Genomic DNA, 22,346 nt, shown 5'->3' with positions numbered 1-22,346 from the left:
AATAGAAATTACATTATATCTTAGTCTACCATAAATGGTTGTTAGTATACTTCAGCGGTACACTTTAACCATATTTCAAAGACAATAGACAACAGAATAAAGATGTATTTAAGTCCCAAAAAACATAAGCTTAGTTTAGCTATCTGTGTTCAATATAAACTCAAAACTATAATCCATTTTATTGAATTGAAATTAAAATGCAATTGTCAGGAAATATGCTAAATGTACTTCTTTTTTAAAAGACCATGGCAGTAGTCTAAAATCATTAAATCATTAAAATATTGCATACCTCTTTCCCTAATTTTGGATAAACAGAAGTTGTGAGTGGTACGTATGGAATCATTTTCCAATGTCAAACTGTTATTGTTCCTGTTAAAGATGTTAGAGACACGTAAGTTTATTTCAATGGAAATTAAAAACCATGACAAAATGGTACAACAGGTATAGAAAACATGGCATTTAGCTGGTAATACGTGACATTGTTCATCATATCAGACATGTAAATGCCCTTTTAACAATAAAAGTGAAGTGAAAATGTGCAAAAACAAAGGCTGGGGAACAAAGTGAAAGGTCAGAGTCTTAGCTGGGTTACACAAGCAGGTAGATACATTTCAAAGCACACACGAAAGAGGAAATGTGTTTACACCATTTCCAAAAGTCATAGCGGTAACAACTGATCTCGCCTTGATATCAAAGCCAATAAAATTTTATAGTACACGCATTTCTCTTTCCTGCAGACCTCTGCTTCTTTCCTGTGAATGAACCAGATGTTTATCTGATGTATATTTTAAAGAACAGACGTGCCTGTCAAGCACAAGATAAAACCACTCTCTTTTTGTTTCCATGCAGTCAACTCATGTGTCCTGTGGTTAGTGAGTGTGAGAGAGGTATTCCCTGACTTCATATGACTTCAGCATGATGTCCATATCCTGACAGAGGAACTATTTAAAATAAAGTGCAGGAAAAAAGCATTTCTTCAAGGGTTTTATGAGTCTATCATTGTGGTTTTGGATCACCATTAAACATATTTGATCACATTTTGGGATTTAATTTTGGGAACTAAAGATGAATGTAATTAAAAATACATGGATTCATTTGTTTTACATATTTAAGTATTTAGACATCATTATTCAAGTAAAATAATGTAACAATATACTGTACAGGATGACATACATAATGACCTCGGTGCAGGGTTGCCCTTTCTTCACTCAAAAAAAAATTAAAATACAGCAACAACAACCATTGTTCAGTTTAATTAATTAAAATTAGCTAAATTAACATGATTTTTGAACATTTTGCACCATCTTATTTTTATTTACTTGTATTTAAAATTAAAGTTTCTAGGGATGCAATGATATCAAAATCTCACGATACGATATTATTGTGATATGAAGTCCACAATACAATATTTATTGCGATATTTAAAAAGAAAAAAAGGCAAATGATGAATTGGGAAAAAATGAAAATTTTGCTTTGTAATTAGCAGCCCTTTAGAGCGGCCTCCAAAGCACACAAAGAGCTGCTCAGACTGTCTGAACGACTTAGAGTGCTCAATGTAAACTCTGAGTGCCCGGACCGGGAACAATAAGTTCTGACCCTGTTCACCGTCCACCGTAGTGAGGGCCAGCAGGGATATTACCTGGGCTCTGAACAGAGTTCTGAGCGCCTTGACCCGTAAGCTAGCTGATTGTAGCGGCTTGAAGGGAGCCGTCCTTAGAACTAAGGACAAATCCCACATCGGCACAGTCCTGAGGAGGATTCAACCTCCGAGCACCCCTCAGGAATTTAACGACCAAGTCGTTCCTGCCGACTGTCTGACCAGCCATGAGAGAATGATTCGCTGTGATGGCTGCCACATAGACTTTAAGTGTGGATGGGGCGTGCCCCTTGTCCAACAGTTCTTGACGAAAAGTTAGCACATAGGACACGTCACATGAATTCAGGTCCTGAATTCACCAGTCACAAAAGACTGACCACTTGAGAGCGTAGAGATGTTTTGTAGAAGGAGCTCTATCTTCTAAGATGTGATAGAGACTCTCGCGGGGAGCTGGCTAGACTCCCATCGTGGGACCAGTCATGAAGGTTCCACAGCTCTGGCTGGGGGTGCCAAATCTTGCCTTGTGCCTGCGAGAGAGCCTCTCTCCTCAGTGGTATCAGCCACGGACCTGCTGATGTCATCTGAATCATTTCTGGGAACCAAGGCTGGTTCCTCCAAAGTGGGTCCACCAAGAAGAGAGAACATCTCATTTCCCTGACTCACCTTTTAAACTGAGGGAGCAGAGCGATAGGAGGGAATGCGTACAAATGGGTATTGGGCCAATCGTGGGCCAGAGCATCCCGCTGTGTTGAGAAATAGATTGGGCAGTGACAGTTGTCTTCAGAGGTAAAGAGGTCCACCTCTGCCTTGCCGTAAACCGACCAGATCATCTGATCCGATTGGGGATGTAGTCTCCATTCTCCTGGAGCTACATTGTCCCTGGACAGCATGTCCACTCCCTGGAACGCCGGATTGCCCTCGTACAACGCGCCCCAGCCCGAGCTGGAGGCGTCCGTTGTGACCACCATCCTTCAGGAGGTCGTTCCCAACCGCACGCCTGTTAAAAACAGATTTAGGAGTCGTCCAAGGAGCCATAGCTTTGACGCAGCGATGGGTTACCCTGACGCGATGTCGGCCAAGACACCAGGCATGGGATGGTACACAAGTCTTTAGCCAATACGGGAGGGGCTGCATGTAAAGCAGGCCCAGGGGAATAACTGAGGAGGCGGCTGCCATGAGCCCGAGCATCCTCTGAAACATCCTGAGCGGACATGTAGTCCCCAACTTGAATGATGCCGCCACTCGCTGAATATTCAGGGAGCGTTCCGGCGAAATCCAGGCTCGCATTTGAACCGAGTCTATAACTGATCCCAGAAAGGAGACCTGCCATCTGGGAGTGTGCTTCCGGGGCCGCACCCAGGCCGAGTTCCCCCACCGCCTTCGTGAGGACACGGATCAGCTCCGAGTCTATGCTGGGGCGTGCAGACTGAGAAAGAGCGAGGTCTTCAGGCTCCTCGCCGGAACCCACCCACTCTTCAGCGTCAGATGCCGTTAAGGACATAGAGTCATCAACGATCACCTCCTCCTCTGAAGCACAGAAAGACACCAGGCCACTCGCAGCCGACGGGAGGTGTTTATCCTCTGGTAACACACTGGCAAACTGAGGCGTTGCGGGCAGAGTGAGGTACGCGGGCGCTGGGCCAACGTAAACTCACTCAAGCCTGAGGGATGAGGCCCACTGCTCCGCTGTTTCTTTCTCTTGGGCGAGAATGGAAACAGGAGAGCAGAATGGGAAGGACCGCCTTCGTGGAAGAAGGCAATATGCGAACAAAGGAGGGAGAGACTCATGTTCCCACAATGAGAACATGAAGTCTCAGTGAGCGCAGCCTCTGCGTGGCCGCTACCCAGATAGGCAATGCACTCACTGTGCCCATCAGCATCTTGCAGGTCCTTGCAGGCGCTGCACTTGCGGAGCGACATTTGCAACAACGCCGCTGGAAATTTGCTCTGGAAATGCTCTTAGATAGCCGGATGGCCGGATCTTCCGCTGCTAGTGGCTCCTTCCACAGCAGAGAGCGAGGAGAGCAGGAGAGCAGGTGAGTAGCAGCTTCTTCTTTCTGCTTCTTCGGCTTCTTCGTAGTTGGGTCAGCGAAGAGAAGGTCTCGTCGCTGAAGGAGAAGATTCTGATGAATGGCACTCTGAGCCGACTTATGTACAGGTCAGCTCTGCCCATTCTGGCGGGCTAAAGCGCCATTGGTTTGTGCAGTTACACAAACGTTAACAAATCAGGCTTCAGTAACAGGGTAAACAGGAGTGTAACCCATAACGCAACATGAAGTGAACGTTCGATAGGGAACACCGGATCACAAGCTGATCGCATGAACAATGTGTGCACTTCGCTTCAAAACACGCAGCAAAAATGGGCTTGATGAAGGGATTAAGCCATATTGTGCTTTTGGTTTTAGTTCGTTTGACAGATACTGTGCCAAAGCATAATGGCCCAAAACAAATATATTTAAAAAACTACACTTCGCTTCATATTGTCATATTTCATATTTGCTATCGCGATATTGATAATATTGTTACATCCCTAAAAGTTTCATTAATTAATTTGTGTTAAACCTACACAAATTATTTGGTTGACATAATTAACTGGGTAGTTGATCTGTAGTTCCCATCATACTTTGCAAGGGGCTGCAATAGAAGAGTAAATTTAGGCAGCGTTTTTCAGTAAAGGGAAAGACATGTAAGTATTTAATGTTCAGTTATGTTGACATTTAGAGGAGTTTCTGTAATTGTTTTGAATTTTGTGGTTACCATTATGCAGAAAAGTGTGGCCTGTGCATAGGCTGTGGGCACTCAATGAATAACTGCAATTCTAGTGTCAGTGTCAGAGTCTTTTTGTTTGTTCATTATATGTATTGTTCCTAATGATATACACAACTGCTTGATTAAGCATTAGAAAATTAATGAAACTTCAGTGAATCAATAAAAAAATGGTCCCACAAATTATTTTTACAAAATAACATAAAGCTGACCTAAACAAATTAAATTATGTGGACCCAACTTTTTTTTTTCTTTTTGAATGAATGAACTAAATTAAATTGCGTGTAAAAACCTTCTTCAATTAAATTAAGGAAGAGCAATGAATTTATTTTTGAGTTGGAAAAACGTGACGTGGGTCTAATTTAGGGAAGAACGATATGGTTAAAAAGGTCTCAGAGGTAAACCACCACAGTGTCATTTATCTGTTAACATGTATGCATTGACTGGACATAAATGCCTGGAACTTGCTTTTGCGATGTCACTTCTCTATTGGGCAGACTGTAAGTAATAGCTTGTCTCTTGCACTGAAATTTGATGATGGCACTATATTAATATTTTTTATTTTATCTTCTAAATTATAAACTTTGATACAAACAGTTATATAGTTTCAATTCAAGACTTTAACTTGACCATTGGCAGCCTGCATAAACAATGAACATCAACATTCACAGTATTTCCATGTAAAGTTTCATTTGTACTGTCTTTAAGGCAGCCCCTCTCCGCAGGATGATTTGGCTCCCCTTGAATTGCAGTTCCATTCTTTGGACTTCAGAAATGTCTTACACTGGAAACATCCACACAAAGCTGTCAAGAACCTGACATATTCTGTTCAGCATAAAATGTAAGCGTGCACAAAGTTCTTGTCAAAGAACGTAAATTAGGTTCGGAAAATTACTTGCCAATATCTGCTGCACCACCCAAATTGAATCCTCACATTTCTGTAGCTATGAAATGTTTCATATTGGTGACCTCTCTTTCAGATACGGAGACAAGGAGTGGACTAACTCTGAACACTGTCAGGGCATTCGGTTGCTGGAGTGTGACCTGAGCCAGGCAACGTCAGATCCCAGAGAATGGTACTATGCCAGGGTCCGTTCCTTGTCCTCTGAGGGCTTCTCATCATGGGTCCTTAGCCACAGGTTTTACCCTCAGTGGGAAAGTGAGTATACTGCATCATTTTAATTATGATTTTCCATGAGAAAAGCTTATAATTCAACACATTTGTATTTGAAATGATCTTCCATCCGTATATGGTTGATTTTGATATGGAGGTGCCAATCGAAGAGGAACAAAGATTACACAATGTGATTGTGATGGCATAACAGCACTATGTTATATTTAGTTGTTTTTTCCTGTGGAACTTATCATCAAACAACTTCCTCTGAATTACAGCCAATTTCAGCCCACCGCAGATAAAGGTGACCGTGACAGGACGGATCATTTCAGTGCAAATCAGACCTCCGAGGACACCACTGCAAGGACAGAGGGGCTCTAGGATACGAGTGACAAAACTGCAGAAACTGACATTTAGAATATACCTAATACACAATGATGTAGAAGAGGTAAGAAAACCCTTGCATATAAACGTACAAATTCAATGTGTATATATAGTATATGAAGCCTATGTGAAATTATAGATTTAAACAATATCACATGGTCAAGACTCTTGGAACATTGTTCAGATTATATGCACAGTTTTAGTTCAATAAACAAGAAGTTCATATTAAAGAACACATTTTAAACACAGTATTTCCAGTTTAATCACCTGTTTTCGTCGGTATAATGTGTTCTGTCGTGTGTCAACACTTAGTAGATGAACGAATCGGTTAAGAAAATGATTCATTTACCCACACTCATAAAGACAGTTACTTGTCACCAACTTCTGGTGGAAAGATATAACCTGCAGAAATAGTCAGTATAAAATCGTTACCTCTAATATTCAGTCAGTTTGTCTGGAAGGCGCAAACACGGAAAGTGGAGTGATAAAACAAGTGAAAAGTTCAGCATTGTTGTATCAGTGCTCTTAGAACGCTCCTCGGCCAATCAGATTCGAGGACCGAAACTAACTGTTGAATATTAAAGTTAAAGAGTTAGTTCCCCCAAAAATGAAAATGCTGGAATTATTTACTCACGTTCATGTCGTTCCAAAACAGCAGGACTTTCTTTCTTCTGTGGAACATATTTTAAGAAATATCTTTTTCCATACAGTGGAAGTCAATGATTACCAAAACCTTTTAGTTACCAAGGTTCTTCAGAATATCTTATTTTGTGTTCCACTGAAAAATTGCAATACAGCTATTTGTTCATGATTCCGAGAGAGCAAATGACTGGATTAGTTAATTAGCTTGCTTATTAATTGATATCATTATTTATCTTTATTTATTGCAATTTGTTATTGTAGGAATTAATCTGCATACGAATACTGGCATTCACAGAGCAAATTGCACTTCATTTGGCGGTTTTTCCTAAATGTTTTGAAATTTTAATAACTGTCTGGCAGCCCACGCCCTAAATTTACTGTAATTATTATAAATGATTCCAAATTCCTCAAATTCAGTATGCTAAACCAATCCCATCTTTCCCAAATAGGAAGTTTATGAAACAGACAGTTGCTCCAAGGAGCTTGTGATCGAGGGGTTACGTCCGAAAACCACCTACTGCCTTCAGGCTGTGTCCGTTACCCCTCGCTCAGGCCGCAAAAGCTTACGGAGTCCCAGCACCTGCATCAGCACTCATTGAAGGCGTAGTGTCTCCCACAGGTAAGCCTTACGTAACACGTGATATGGTTTCTTTAGTAAGGGAAACACCTGAGATAAATGATGGTGTCCATGACAAGTTTCTGCCTTTGTGCTTTCTCCAAGTTGCCTCCCGGGTATTGATGGTTGGTAGACAAAAAGACGACAAAGTGAGCACAGACACGCTACTTGTTATTCGAGACAGAGATTGCACTCTTGAGACACCCTCAGATCAAGTTCCAACCACCTTAGGATAAATTAGAGCGATTGTCTACTTTGCTAAGAGTTTCAGTTCTGAGAATTTTGAGCACATACAAGATGCACGTGTATTTTTAGAGTATTGGTATTATTTCTGGTTTCGATTATAACATTTCTGTTTTATCTGCCTGCAGGGTGAGGCTGCTTCTGGACCTTTGTTCAACATGAAAATTACACACATACACATTACATAGTGGAATGTCTGCAATTTTTCCACCAAGGTCATGTTTACTATAAGCCTGGCTTTGCCTTTAGGTTACATTAAAGCTGAAGTGTGTAATTTCTGCACCACTAGCACTATCAGCAAAATAATGACTGTTTACACATAGGTTTCCTGAACACTTATCTTGCATTGGGTGGACAAAGAAATAGTGCCGCCCTCAAATCACACCACTTGTTTGAGCCAACAGCAGTGGAAAGTATTTACATTTGTTTTTTTCTCAGGGAAATCAACAAATGGCTTACTTGAAGATATTTAGTATTAAGTTGGCTTTTTTTTTTATTATTATTAAAATATATACACACTTCAGCTTTAAGGCTAATGACTGCTGAAAATAAAAAAATGAACTAATCGTCACGTTCAGGGCTGAGAACTGAACACCAGACAGTAGTAGTTGAATGTTGTGTTAAACAGTGTTGGAACTCAATAAATATACAACAAATGACTGAAAGTAAAACTAAATAAATTATGAAAGAAAAACAATGCGTATATGTTGTATAAAGTATTTATTGGTCACTTGTGTACAGTAAAATAGTAGAATTCGATATAAATGAGATGATTCTGGGCTCAGCCCTTTTTTCTTTGAGCCCTCCTGGAGCAAATAACCAGTCCACATCTGAACAGAACAGCTTTTAACATTAAATTGGTCACATGGGTAAAACAGTGGATAAAAACAGAGCTCAATACAACATACACTAAAGAGCAAAACCAGTAAAACTATTAGCAGTGCATCTGTACCATGTAACAATCTTCCCAAACCGTTTCACAATCCAAGACTTCAACTTTGGTGAAAACATAAATCTTCTGTTTTCTGTCATTCACACATCTGTGTCATTCACGTTTGGAAATCGGTCTAAATAAAACTGCTTTTAAAGTTTGATCTCTGCAGTCCTCCCATAATAGGAGAAATGATTGTGCTTAGACAATAACACCAGATGAATTCCTTAAAAACAGGCATCATATTATTACGTCATCTAGTAATGATCATTGCAAGACATAAAAAGGAGGCACCACAATGTCTCTCCAAGTCCTTTGTTCTTATGAATCCTAATGTGCAGTTGTCTATCTAAACTAACAGTAATCTTTATGCCTTAATACAATAACAGTGTAAATGTAATGAACAATCATCATGACTCGAAAATTCCAGTGCTACAAAACATATTTTGTTCTTCTTTCTTCAAAACATCACCACATAATGGGTGTTTTTGAACAGGAGGCAGTGGGAAAACCTCTGATTATTTCTGAACAAACAGTACATTTATGCTAACTGAAATAATTACAGTAAATAATTCTAATCCCTACTATAACAGCTTTTTCAATACTGAGTTGTTTCTCAAACACATCTTCTCCAATTAGAAGATGAGAGTACTAAGAGTACAGTGCTCTTCCATTTGACACCCTATAACCACAAAATAACGTTTCAATTAAGTACGTTTCAAATCAGTCTCCACAGATACAAAACAATATTTTAAGTGACACAAAGAGAAAATGGAAAAGTAAGTTACTGAACTACTTAAGTCCACAATGAACAAGTTAATAATTCAGTCTTTTACACAGGGTAATGATTAAGAAAACAGTTTGAATATATAGAATGACAGTAAAAAAAAAAAAAAAAAGCATTTGGGTTTTGCAGAAACAGATTAAATCACTTACACAGTTCAAGCACCAAATCCTGATTTAACATTATATAATTCTAAACATTCTGCTTTAAATTTTTAGTGAACCTACTGAAGCGTAAAACTCAAAACCAAGCTACTCAGATGGTAACAGTTTTAAGTAGCATCCTGGTGCTTGATGAATCTATTAGTTAAATCCATTTTTTTAGGTTTTGTATAGACTGGAATGATTTGTAAATAATAGCAATATTGATAGACACTAACAATATGGTTAATTCATTCATCACTATTTGGCAGCATAATGCAATATCTATATATATTTTTGCTTCCCATTTGGGTTATGCAACCTAAAAAGCTACAGGCATGTGTACACCTCTAAAAGACATAATTAGATAAAATGCATCTGACTTAAAGCTAAAAAAGGAGAGTCCATGAGGTTCCTTCTCCAATATAACTTCAGAAAAAATAATGTTCCAAAAAAAAAAAAAAAAGTAGGAAACAATTTCAAATAGGTCACAAACGACAAAACCCTGAAAATGTAATGTATTAGTACAGGAAAAATAAAGAGCTATGTAGGGAACTGCGCTGTTTGGGCTGGCAAACGTGAGGTCTGTTAGTTTGGTCAATCACATTAGCTATGCCACTTCATCTGTACAACTATTATTATTTATATTAACACTGTGGGCCCTGTTTATGCCTTTCATATGACATTACGTGATACAAAATCAAATGACAAAAATGCCTGAACACTTAAAAAATCTGTAGTTTCTAACAGAATCTGAGATCTTGTTCATCAGTGTAAAACGTTTACAAATCAAATCACTTTGTAAAAACTACAAACCAGCAATTCTACTGTAAATTCAGTGGAATGTTGATCATTCACTTCATATTAAATTACATATCAAAGTAAACAGCATATAAATAAAAGTACCACAGAATATCTCCAGCAGCAATGGCTCAAATATTGATCAAAGGCCATGATGTTAATCTTGGGGGGAAAATAAAAACAACTAAATGTCATGTTGAACAGACAGATTCAAGACAAAAATAAGACCGTGTTCCAGTTGCAGCTTATTTCAGGATAAAAACTCTTTCTCCAGTTCAAAGACAGACGGTCGACTTGGTGTGCTCTGTATTCGACAGAGGGGAACCGTGCAGTCTCGTTTTTGACCTTCTGTGTCCATATCCAGCAAAGAGCAGCCCATTTTGACCTCTGAGGGGAGGACCATGTCCAAGTTTTGGGCACTCTTCTCCCCAGAGTAGTGCCCAAGAGAATAGCTCTTATTGCGACTCTTCAGAAGACCCCAGGAGTGAGGTTTGCTTCTTAGGGAAAGCGGCCTGTGTCTAGATGCTGATTCTCTGGAGGCTTGCTTCTCTTGAGCAGGCTCTCTGTCAGCCTTCTTTTTCAGGGAAGTGGTAGAGAAATCAGCTGGACTGGCCTGAGAGTTACTGCTGCCATTAACTTAAGCAAAGAAAGTAACATCATTAATAAACAAGATTTGAAAACAAAACTTCAGTCATGGGTTAATGCAGTAATGAGCAGAGTAAAACCTCTAAACTTTTTTGTAATCCCATAAACCAACAACTTAAATTAAATGCACTAAAGATACACAACATATTGCTAATCAGCTGATATTTGATGTTTTTTTTAAGTTATCTTTACCTTATCTTTATTATTGAGTTTAATTTCACATATTCATTTCAAACTACTTTATATTTAGAACATTTAGATTATATATTTTTTATAGATAAAATATATAATCCATCATTTTAAATGCTACAAGTGAACAACATTATAATGTAAAATATGAAAACGTGAGTATTTTAGATAACATTTAACACTATTATAAAATTCAACTAAAAATGTTTTAGATGACAGCAAAGTTATGTATTATGTATTAGGTGCATTTGATGTATTAGATGACAGCAAAGGTAATCTAAATGTAAAAATGTGTGTTTATCAGCAAATATTATATATTTTTAAAAAATGTATCTGTATTGGCACTGATATTCAGTGTTTCACTTGACAATCATTTTCATCTATTTTTTATTTAGATTGCCTTTGCTGTCATCTAATAAAAACACTAACGATATAAAAAAAACATTAAAAAAATCTAAAATATTGATTTTTCATAGTTTAAATTATAACGCTGTGAGGTCTATATTCGCTTGTAGCATTTAAAATTATCAGATTTTATATTGATTATATATACATATATGTTTTACATTATTTTGAGAAAATGGTATACAATTTTAATATGAGCCATTTATCAGTTATAAGAAATAATTATTATATTGTGATCATTCCTAAAAAAAATAACAAAACATCACTTACTGGTCTGACACACAGCAGCTCTGGACTTCTTTCTCCTAAGCCGAGAGCTGGATCCAGAAGGATGATCTTGTAGAGGGGCTGAGGGAAGAATGTCACTAGTGCCTGTATTCTGATGCGTCTGGGAATTCCTAGCTGGAGTCTCGTTCACTAGGTTATACCCAGTCCCCTCAAAATCTGACTGCAGGAGGCACTTGGTGGAGTTGCACTCAGAAATCGATGACATGGCGAGTAGATTAACGGGTCCTGGGGTAACCTCATCCTTGCGTGAGCGGCCACCGGGGGGGCTGGTGCTGCGGCGGAAGCGAGTGGCACGCTGAAACAGGCCCTCTCGTTTTTTCTTCTCCTCACGTGGCTCTGGTTCCTCATTAGCAGCACCCTTACAAACCTCCCGCAGGTCGAAGCCGAAGGCGACAGATGCCAGGATGGAGGCACAGCCATAGAGAACAGCGTCTGTGCGCCAGCGTGTGGTGGTGCGCTTCAGGCTGTTGGTGGGTGTGTGCTGCGGTGTGGTGCTGGTGGAACTGGTGGAGGTTGTTGGGTCCTCCTGGCTCTCACCTCCACCAGCCGGCCTCTGGCTCTCCCCCGGTTCATCTTTCCACAGAGGTAGATCAATATACACCTGGTTGGGGAACTTGAGTTGCTTTGGTTTGTTGTCAGATCCATCAGCAGAGCACACTTCATCTATATCGGTTCCTGGAAAAACAACAAGCTAACAAAGTTAACAGCTAAAGTTTAGGGGCAGTAATTTAAAAAAAAAATAAATACACACTTTTATTCAGCAAGGGCTCATTATAATTATCAAAAGTTATGTGAAAAAAATAATCACTGTTTTCACAAAAATATTAAGCAGCACAACAATAATAAAAAATGTTAACTGAGCTCCAAATTAGCATATTAGAATGATTTCTGAAGGATTATGTGACACTGAAGAAACTGGAGTAATGATGCTGAAAATTCAGCTTTGCCATCACAGGAATAAATTACATTTGTAAACAGTATTTCACAATTTTACTGTTTTACTATGTTTTTGATTAAATAAATGCAGCCTTGAGGAGGATAAAAGACTTCAAAAACAAAAAGGGGTTTACACTAAAAAAAATAGATGAATAAAAGACTACCAAGCAATTTGGAAACAAGATTAGATAGAAACAAGACTAGACAGAATCTAAAAGTGCAGATTTATTAATTGTGCCAATATTAGTAGTTAAATCAATTCACCAAAATACAGCAGAACGCTGCACATAAATGGGTGCCGTGACACAGAGGCTGCGTGTGAAATCTCCTCCTACACCCTAAACAGCACTATTTGAGGGGACAGCCATTCATTGTGGTGTCCAAAACCATAGGGGACGTTATCGAGTGCACTCATTTAATCCCATAATGCACCACAATAACGAGTGTACAACCGATGTACACTCAACGACTAGAGAATACCCAAAGTGCACTGTGAGTGTCCGTGCCAAATAAATTTCCACATCTCACCTGAAGATGGCGCCTGCAGCTGAATCATCCATCTATTTTCCAAACCGCTGGTCCGATATAGGTACAGTGCAATATGATACAGGCATAAATTTATTTTTACTTGATCATTAAATAGTTTAATTAAGATTTATACATGCTAGTTTCCATGACAGAGTTCAAGGATCTTCTCTACTACTGGAGCTGCCAGTTTGCTAAGTTTCAAATGATTATTAAACAGCAAGTACACATTATGCAGAAGCGGCAGCCCTTCTGGTGCACTCAGCGTCTGAATTCGCTTACTCGTTTTCACTGGACTACTGGACTAGATTATTGGACTAATATAGGGAATAGAGAATGAGAGTATGGGGGGGGAGATTTCAAACCCAGCAGGTGATTAATGTCATGTTCTTTGTAACATGATTTAAAGATACAACAAAAAGCGATGAAAATTGAGTACATGGAAAAAGTAAATGGAAGATGAGCCTTCTTTACATACCCTGCTCTGCAAATAATGCGGCCAATGGAACAGATTTCTGGGCCTTCATAAGACTAGTGGACCAGGGACTGCTTCCATCTGAGAGAGGGCGAACTCTGAAGACAACACTTTTTTATCGACATTTATAAAATATCGCCAAAGTTTTGCGCAAATCTGTAATGGAAACGCGCCTAGTGACACCCACAATTTATAACTAATTAGAACACATCTGAATCATCAGATTTACTGAATCATTAAAAAGGTAACATACATTGCACACTTAAATCACACACAAAAAGAAAAATTATATTTTTGTCTTTGCTTAAAAAAAATGAACACAAAAAAATAAAAAAAAATAGTTCTAACCTTTCAGCACAATTTCCTCTTTCCTTGGTCTGCACAGAGCTTGGCCCCCATGTGCGGCCCTTCTTCTTAAAACCTTTCTTAACATCTTCAAACTCCTCAGGTTTGTAATTGGTGCTTCGGCCCCATGTCCTGTTGCTCTCGTCCAGGGTCACTAGAGGTGAAGATACAAAGAATTTGAAACAGAATTGCTAATACTAACAGAAACTTTCTTAACTGACAGTCCCAATATCTGTCACACCACAGACTGAGATTCCATATATTAGTCCTTCACAGCGGAGCGGCAACAGTTTTTTTAGTGAATAAAGGCAACCTCCACCACCCAGGCCAGCAACACGGAGATGGAATTATAACTTATAAATAGGTGTTAGATCATTACAATCATTCTCAAAAATGGTTAATGGAGCTTCAGGAAGATCATTGGGTTGACCTTAAACTACTGAAGCACCAGCTCAAAGTCCACCCAATGTACTTGATCCCCAAAGGCAGTGAAAAAGCAAACCTCATTACAAACCATTAAAACTTCAAAAGCATCAAGCAATGTGTTATGACAATCATTTGTATCCCAAAGTCATCAAAACAAATGAGATGCTGCAGAGCAGTACTGATCAGGAATCACACCAACACACAGTTAGATGGGGTGGCTCTGTCTCACAGGACCACAGTGTCCTGTCCTTGCCTTTCTTCCTAAACCCGCTAGGAGGTTTACACTCGCTTGTGATATCCACATCCTGGTGATACACAAACATACTGCCCCTTCGACTAGTGTCACTTGGGTGGCTCACTGATGGGAAGAAAATATGTTACAAACGTGTGACAGACATAGGATTCAGACTGGCAATGTCATACTAAGTTGCTCACAACTGAATTGATTAGTGTGACTGTCTTTAGTACATGATTTATTTTTACTGTATTGAAATGGGCTAAAGGGATACGGGCCAATCCTTATATTAGCTTACGACAATAATGTTTGTTTGAATTTCAGTTTCTTTTTCAGTTTCTCGTAGGAAGATAAATGATGGAACTTCCCTTTAAAATAAAGAATAAAATGTTAAAAATCTAAACCTACTTGCAAACAGCAATATGTTTGTTTTTTTTATCCCAAAATCTCAAAAGAAATTGAAAAACTGTGGTAAACTAAAATATCAATGTGTAAAACAGTAGGTACTTACACTGAATGGCTCTGAGGCGAGGGATCAGTGTAGGGCTGCTGGGAAGGCTGGAGTTGGTGCTGTTGAGGCTTCTTCTCTTGTCCATAGTCGGAGAGGCCTGAACTGTGATTTTATGCTGAAAATCTGTTAAACACAAATAAGGTTATCCCTTAGTAGTATTTAAATCACTTTAAACATTTCTACTTCAGCCACAATAACACTTCTCACATAAACGTCCTTCACAACCCTAATACTACAAGAGAAAATCTGTAAACAGTCATGATAAACAATTTATTGAGAGACATTAATGTAATATTCATGCTACACTACAAATTCATACAGCTCTAACCTGAGGGTAAGCTGATGCGGTTGCCATCTTTGAGCTTGAGGCGGCTGCGTTTGAACTTGCCCTTTCGTTTCTTAACATTGGGCTTGTCCTTGTTGAGTTGGAATATGATGATGTTGAGCTCACGCTCAAGCACATTAATTTCCCGCTCAGCCAGCTGCTGTTCCCTCCTCTTCAATAGCTCTTCATGAGACTTCTGCTGAAGGGTTGCTCGCGTCAGCTCCTCCTCACGTGAACGGAGCTCCTGTTGGTGTGAAGAACATTCATGATCAAGTACATTTGATGAAGAATCTATAAATAGTTTATCTACATGACGTAATGGTGGGGAATAATGATAGAATTTCCTTTTCGATTTAACAATTCCTTGAAATTATGACCAAACAAACTATGGCCAAGTTTTTTGATATACTGAACCACTGCCTAGGGAAGCAAAATTGAACAGTTCTCATGTTTATGACTCTTCTGTCTACAAGCAAAAAAAATATATAAAAAATCAATGGTATGAATGGCAGTTTCACTTCCTTTGGCCTTGGAGGACAGAGCTCAGATTCCTCTCTGCCTTAAACAGCTCATTTCAGATCAGTCTTCTTTTCTTGGTTTTACCCTTGAGCACCACAAACATAAAATGTGAGACCTGTGAGTGAGTTATTCATAAAACAGCAGCACCATTTGTGTGCTAGTAAATAAATACTTAAAATCTGCTTGTTCTGTCATTCTGCTTACTTGAAGATGGCAAATGGAAATTCTGCCTTTTGGTTAAAAGAATCAATCACCTTTATGATGGAGCTAGTTTACTTCTCCAAATCTTTTGAACAGAATAATCCACACGTATAAAACTTGCAGGCAGAATTGTTAAGCATTAATCAAAACAGTTTTCCGGCAACACGGAGTAAAGCTGTTTGGCCTAATCTCTTATGAATAACTTCTGTAAGAAGCTTTGGGGCAGTCTGACAAGAAACACACTTGGGCAGATGATTTAGACAATTCATTAATTAATTAACAATGTTTATTTACTAGCAAGGAAAAGTTTGGCGCATGATGTAACAATGAAAATATTGATTTACTTGCAGCAGTGGAAAAATTCAAGACTGATCAAGAATGTATGTGGAACAATGTCAGAGTTTCTACATGATGTTTTAGCTGACTTGCAGGAAAGGGCATTCTTGATCAACCAACGGCAAAACCTTTTCAACACAGCAAGCTGCTAGGACTGGAAGCAGCTTATCATATTAACTTTATCGAACGCTTAAGGCCATTTCATTGGTAATAATAGATGGCTTTAAGAGGATAAGTTCAACCAAATACAGCTCCCCTGTTAAAATCTGTAACCCTGAAAACAAAATAGGTCCACTGTCTCATTACAAAACCATGTAAAACAAGCTCAGAAATAGACAAGCCAACAAAATCTTGATCAACTGACCTTTTCTTTAGTACGCAACTCATCAAACATTTCTTGAATCTCCACTCTCCAGTCCTCCTGCATTGAGTGGAAGGAGTCCTGCGGCATGGTGGCCATCACAGCCTCCTCTATGGCAGTCAGCTGCTCCAAGATGGAAGCAAAGGACGGACGGATGTGGGGATCCTGCTCCCAGCATTCTAGAAGCACAAAATACGTTAGAATCTATCTATTGGTTATCATTACAATGACCTTTCATTGCAATATCAATGTAAATGACCCTTATGACTGGTTTTGTTGTCCAGGGTCACAAATGACAATTTCTTGGCAGTAGGAGCCAGTTTAAATTTAAATCATTTTAATTAGTGGTCGACCGATATGGGTTTTTTGACAGCCGATGCCGATATCTTGGAATGTATTCGATATAAAGCCGATATACTTTTATTTATTTTAATTTATATTTAAGAAATTTGAAATCATTTGAAAATGGATTAAAAATAATTGTGTAAAAGAAACATACTTATACTTTAGAAGACAAAGCATTTTTCACAAATAAATAAATATTTAATAAAAATCTAATTAAAAAGGAAGTAAACACTGTAACCAACAGGGCACTCAGTATTCTGGGAAGTCTGTGTGCATTGGGAATCATTTATTTATTTTTTTTTAAATAAAGCCACGGTAACACTCATTTTACATAGAGCACGCAATGAAAATGACATTAATATGACAGTGGGCAAATGCATAAAGCGCAGCATCATTAAAAGATTTGTTTAAATTATATAAATGCGTATTTGCTGAATGCTGACAGCAAATGAGAAAGTATTATAATGTTTGCCTTTCTATTACTAATAATATTAAAGCAATCGTTATAATACTTTTTTTGTATACATTTTAATTCCTTTGTTTAACTGTTCTATCTGATTATTAGATAGACTTCTATCTATATTAGACAGAACTGAACGACGACAGCGAACAAGAGGGAGAATGTGAGCGGTGTGTGCTCAGGCGCTGCCGTTCTCAGCGCCGTCAAAATAAAAGTCCCGCCTCGAACACATCGGCCAAATAGAAAAACTTATCGGCCGATGCCAATATTTGAAAAATGCCAATGGCGATATATTGGTCGACCACTCATTTTAATTGGTTGTTCATCGGGGTATTGATTTAATGAACTAGCCCTAAAGAAGTAACAACAGCAGGATGTTACTTTTTTTAGCGACAAGAAAATATCTAGTCAAATTAGAATATCTTAGTTTTATCAACATACATCATCTATGATATGCAGTCTACCAATAACTTTAGAGTGACAGCACTCACTAGGAACACCCATAAGCAACTTAAAGTACTACTACAAAGATACACTGGTGGTGTGAAGGGAGCATCAGTACTCAAACGTCAAAAAATGTCATGCTCATGTATTAATAACATATAGTGAACCACTGGATAAACAACACAGGAGCACCATCAGTGAACTACCAACAGACCCACCCTCCATGAGCTTGGCAAAAGGCTCGGGACAGGTAGATGGAATGGGAAGGGTTAATTTGTTGACAGCCACTCCATAGGCAACTGCCAAACCGTCAATGCCACGGTAAGGAACCTCTCCCGTCAGTAATTCCCAAAGGAGGACTCCATAGCTGGAGAGAGAACAGAATTCATTAGGGAAGTGTCAGTTTGGTATGGATTAGAACTAATCACAGCAGTGGGCTGAATGAACAGTGCTTATGTACAATACTAATGAGAATTGGGAAAACAATGTTCTAGCAATGCCAGGAAAGAAAGAAGAGAGAAGTGAAACCAATCATGTGTTGACATACAGTAAGCAATGTTTGACTAAAGTGGCATGAGAACGTTTTGAAAAAGATAAGTCTTCACATTTAGCTTTCACAAACAAGGTAAAAGGGCAGCTGGATCATCACCAAAACGCTGTTCTAATTTAAACTGACCTAAAGTTTCTGTGAACCTAAAAACAAAAACAGCCACTACAAATTCCATATAAGCCGTGTTCCAAAACCTACCCGCCTACATGGGGAGTTTCCTTTTAATGCGATATTCGAATTGAAACGGATTCTTTTAAGTCACTGATTTGGAACACTTCCAATACAGTTTGGAGCTGGCAAGATAAAGACAATATTCTAATGTGTGTGTATAGTCATGGCACACAAATATCGGGTAAAATTACGACAGTACGTAATTACATTAAAAACAATAAATATATTAAAACAGCTAAAATTATGTCATAGAAGGATAATTACCCTGCTTATGATGCCCGAGTGATTGTGTCTAACCTCAAGTAACTAATTCACTATAATAACAGGCTTTGTGCTCAACATTGCAATTAAGTTAAAACGACAGCTTACCTCCAGACATCACTCCCTTTGGAAAACAGAGAGGACTTGATGACCTCAGGAGCCATCCAGGAATAAGTGCCAGCTGCACTCATTTTGGTAGTTTTGTGCCACTCACGGGCCAGGCCGAAGTCAGTAATCTTCAGGATTTTTCGACCAATGCCATCATTCTCAATTTTTTCAAGTAGTAAAACTAAAAAAAAAAAACAGAAAGGAGAAATGTTTGAGTTATTTGTACTATATTAGTTCTAAGTTAATTGTAAAAGTATGCAGTGAAAAAATGCACTGAAATAACAGAAAAAAAGAAGTGACTGGGCCATTCAGATCAGCCACTTTAAGTTATGATGGAAATGTTTTCTACGCGTGAGCCTTAGCCTTTGAGCATTTATGTCAATGAATAACAATACAAGAATGCTAAGAGGATGCTCATATTTCCACTCTTTTATCATGAAGTGGAATCTTCAAGGACAGAGGCCTACATGAAGAACTCTAAGAGACATACAAGTCGCTCTAGTTTACCATTCAGTCTCGTACCAAATGACAAACAACATGAGAATGTAGGCCAGCTTGCTTTGAAGTGAGGAACATCCTGAGGTCAGGAGTAGTATTATTTCTCACCGGTTCTGTCCTTGACAATTATCCAACTTGAGACCTTTATCAACATCAGTATGTAATAAACAGTGTTGATAACTACATGTCTGATTAATCTGACCTTGACTCCCTTTCCATCATGACCCGAGGGTGTAACTAAGTATTCTTATTTGTGGACATTTCATTAAACACGTTCTAACTTTTCCAGCCTATAACCAACGTACAGTGGTGAGGACTGGCCTTGACTACACTCCCAGTTTATGCACTTGTTACAAAGCAATACATTTAGTATAACTGTCTTGCATTTTAACATTTTCACCCGTTCAGGTATCAGAAATCACAATGTTTATTTATGCAAGGAAGCCATCTAATCAGAATTTAAAGTTAAAACTATTTTCACAATGAGGATTTTTGTTCCTTTACAATTATCTTAATTTTCTTTGGATCCATAAACATGCTGTACGTTGCAAATAAAAATAACCAGGCAAACAGTGTCTTTTAAAAGATAAAAGCATGTTAGAAAATACTCATTAAAATTCACAAATCTTTAATTTTGGGACAAACATGAAAATTGGGACTCCATTTCGAACAGGTTTCACCTGTTTTGATGCTTTCAGGTTAATCTCAGCTGTTGGTTTCTATGCACTTTTAGGTTTCCTTTCCATGAAGTAACAACACAACAGTAAACAACTGTTTAAAATGTAATGACACAACACCCACAACCTATTACACAATAAGATTTAATATTTTATATATTTCAGTAAAACAGTTGGTTGTATATAAATGCTGTCTTATTACTAAAGAAGATCCACTTTTTCTGTGAACCTGAAACACAAAATAAATGTTAAACAATCAATATAAATAAATAAAAATTAAAAACTTCTAAAACTAATAGTGCTTCAAAACAATCCTGCTCTGATTTGCCTCCACTTTTCTTACAAGTCTTTTGTTTGCTCAGATTTCTATGGTGTCAGTTTTATGGGGCAGAAAATCATCTTTAGATCATTAGACAATAACCACTGCCTGTAGTATGTTCGCCACGGACCCTCTCTATCCCTCCAATAAGGCCATTGTTCTCTACACTGTCAGTCACAGAGAGAGAGAGAGAGCGAGAGCGAGAGAGAGAGAGAGAGAGAGAGAGAGAGAGAGAGAGAGAGACAGTGAGTGTGACGTGTGTGTGTATTTTGGAGAGCACACATGCTTGAGATTCCTTAACGTTTCACTTCATGTGCCTGAAATTACAAAACACAAAGCACAGTGCCGAGTTTCACAGGGGCTGCTGGCTACAGTTCTGCAATATTCTTTACCCCCAATCAGGGGAAGCTCCCTGTCTTGGAAAGAAAACAGCAGCCATTGAGGAGATTAAAAATAATGAAAATAAGCCTTTCAGGCCCAGGAGTCGGAGCATTCTCGGGTTGGCAGTCACCTAGCAACTAGTGCTTGACCATTCCATTGTGCAAACTTATGTTAAGCTTTTGCCCCCTCGTTAGTGACATTCCTTTGAGTGAGGTATTAAAAGATTAGGGCACAAAAACATAATTTCACTCACTATTTGCTATATGTCAAAGATAATTGATCAGATAAGCAAGAGTGGGCACAAAGCAAACCTGATTTCATTTCTTACTTTTTGAGAGACAACTATTTGACTTTGCTGTTGTTTGTGCCTCCTTAAAAATGTACCCTCTACTTTTAACCTGCTAAGCAATGTACTGCAACCTGAATGGAAAAGAGTACTGCAAAGAGTCCCCCTTAAGAACACAGCAGAAAGGGTCTGGCTCATGATGGGTGGGTGTCTTGAGTGCAGCACTGAGCAAACACACGTTATTTTTTTCAATTAAGGTCAGCAAGCTTCCAGTGTTGTTTGTCACAATCCTGTGGAGAGATGAACAAACTGAGTTGTGTTAACAGTAGCACTGCCAGGCTGAAACGGGGGCAGGGTGCCACATTGCGTCTATTGTCGATAGTGGAATGCTGTATTAGCTGCTAATTTAACAAAGAGAATGACACAGTAATAATAATGATGCATAATGCATTTGCAGATCTGCAGAGCGAAATCAACTACACTACTATTCTAAATGTTTTTTTGTTTTTGTTTTTTAAATAAGCAGCAAGGATGCCATAAAATTATGACATAAAAACATGACAGTAAAGACACTTACAATCAACAAATATAATTACAATGTAAAGACACAATGTAACACACATGTGTGTATATATATATATATATATATACAGTGGGTACACGGAAAGTATTCAGACCCCCTAATTTTTCACTCTTTGTTATATTGCAGCCATTTGCTAAAATCATTTAAGTTAATTTTTTTTCCTCATTAATGTACACACAGCACCCCATATTGACAGAAAAACACAGAATCGTTGACATTTTTGCAGATTTATTAAAAAAGAAAAACTGAAATATCACATGGTCCTAAGTATTCAGACCCTTTGCTCAGTATTTAGTAGAAGCACCCTTTTGATCTAATACAGCCATGAGTCTTTTTGGGAAAGATGCAACAAGTTTTTCACACCTGGATTTGGGGATCCTCTGCCATTCCTCCTTGCAGATCCTCTCCAGTTCTGTCAGGTTGGATGGTAAACGTTGGTGGACAGCCATTTTTAGGTCTCTCCAGAGATGCTCAATTGGGTTTAAGTCAGGGCTCTGGCTGGGCCATTCAAGAACAGTCACAG

The 22,346-nt window shown here is 38.5% G+C and overlaps 2 protein-coding genes across 2 annotated transcripts in view; one reads left to right on the top strand and one right to left on the bottom strand.

Moving 5' to 3' along the window:
- Window positions 1-4,793: 4,793 nt before the first annotated feature.
- LOC107666403 (interleukin-22 receptor subunit alpha-2-like) lies at window positions 4,794-7,887 on the top strand. The gene is made up of 6 exons (XM_016457667.1): window positions 4,794-4,863; window positions 5,072-5,204; window positions 5,344-5,522; window positions 5,756-5,925; window positions 6,953-7,122; window positions 7,491-7,887. The coding sequence occupies exons 1-5, from the start codon at window positions 4,794-4,796 to the stop codon at window positions 7,100-7,102; spliced, it is 702 nt and encodes a 233-aa protein (XP_016313153.1). The 3' UTR covers window positions 7,103-7,122; window positions 7,491-7,887.
- Window positions 7,888-8,068: 181 nt separating this feature from the next.
- LOC107666507 (mitogen-activated protein kinase kinase kinase MLK4-like) overlaps window positions 8,069-22,346 on the bottom strand; it is a 21,935-nt gene continuing 7,657 nt past the window's right edge. Inside the window, exons 2-10 of the mRNA XM_016457876.1 lie at window positions 19,080-19,260; window positions 18,208-18,356; window positions 16,744-16,919; window positions 15,327-15,567; window positions 14,999-15,121; window positions 13,830-13,980; window positions 13,485-13,579; window positions 11,528-12,220; window positions 8,069-10,654 (exon numbers count right to left, since the gene is read on the bottom strand). Of these exons, the coding sequence (XP_016313362.1) occupies window positions 10,269-10,654; window positions 11,528-12,220; window positions 13,485-13,579; window positions 13,830-13,980; window positions 14,999-15,121; window positions 15,327-15,567; window positions 16,744-16,919; window positions 18,208-18,356; window positions 19,080-19,260 (2,195 nt within the window). The 3' untranslated portion in view covers window positions 8,069-10,268. The remainder of the gene's footprint in view (window positions 10,655-11,527; window positions 12,221-13,484; window positions 13,580-13,829; window positions 13,981-14,998; window positions 15,122-15,326; window positions 15,568-16,743; window positions 16,920-18,207; window positions 18,357-19,079; window positions 19,261-22,346) is intronic.

The sequence above is a fragment of the Sinocyclocheilus anshuiensis genome, unplaced genomic scaffold (genome assembly GCF_001515605.1).
Source record: "Sinocyclocheilus anshuiensis isolate Anshui unplaced genomic scaffold, SAMN03320099.WGS_v1.1 scaffold63, whole genome shotgun sequence".
NCBI classification, from domain to species: Eukaryota; Metazoa; Chordata; class Actinopteri; order Cypriniformes; family Cyprinidae; genus Sinocyclocheilus; species Sinocyclocheilus anshuiensis.
The sequence above is the reverse complement of the archived record's forward strand: the minus strand, read 5'-3'. Positions and strand labels throughout refer to the sequence as shown.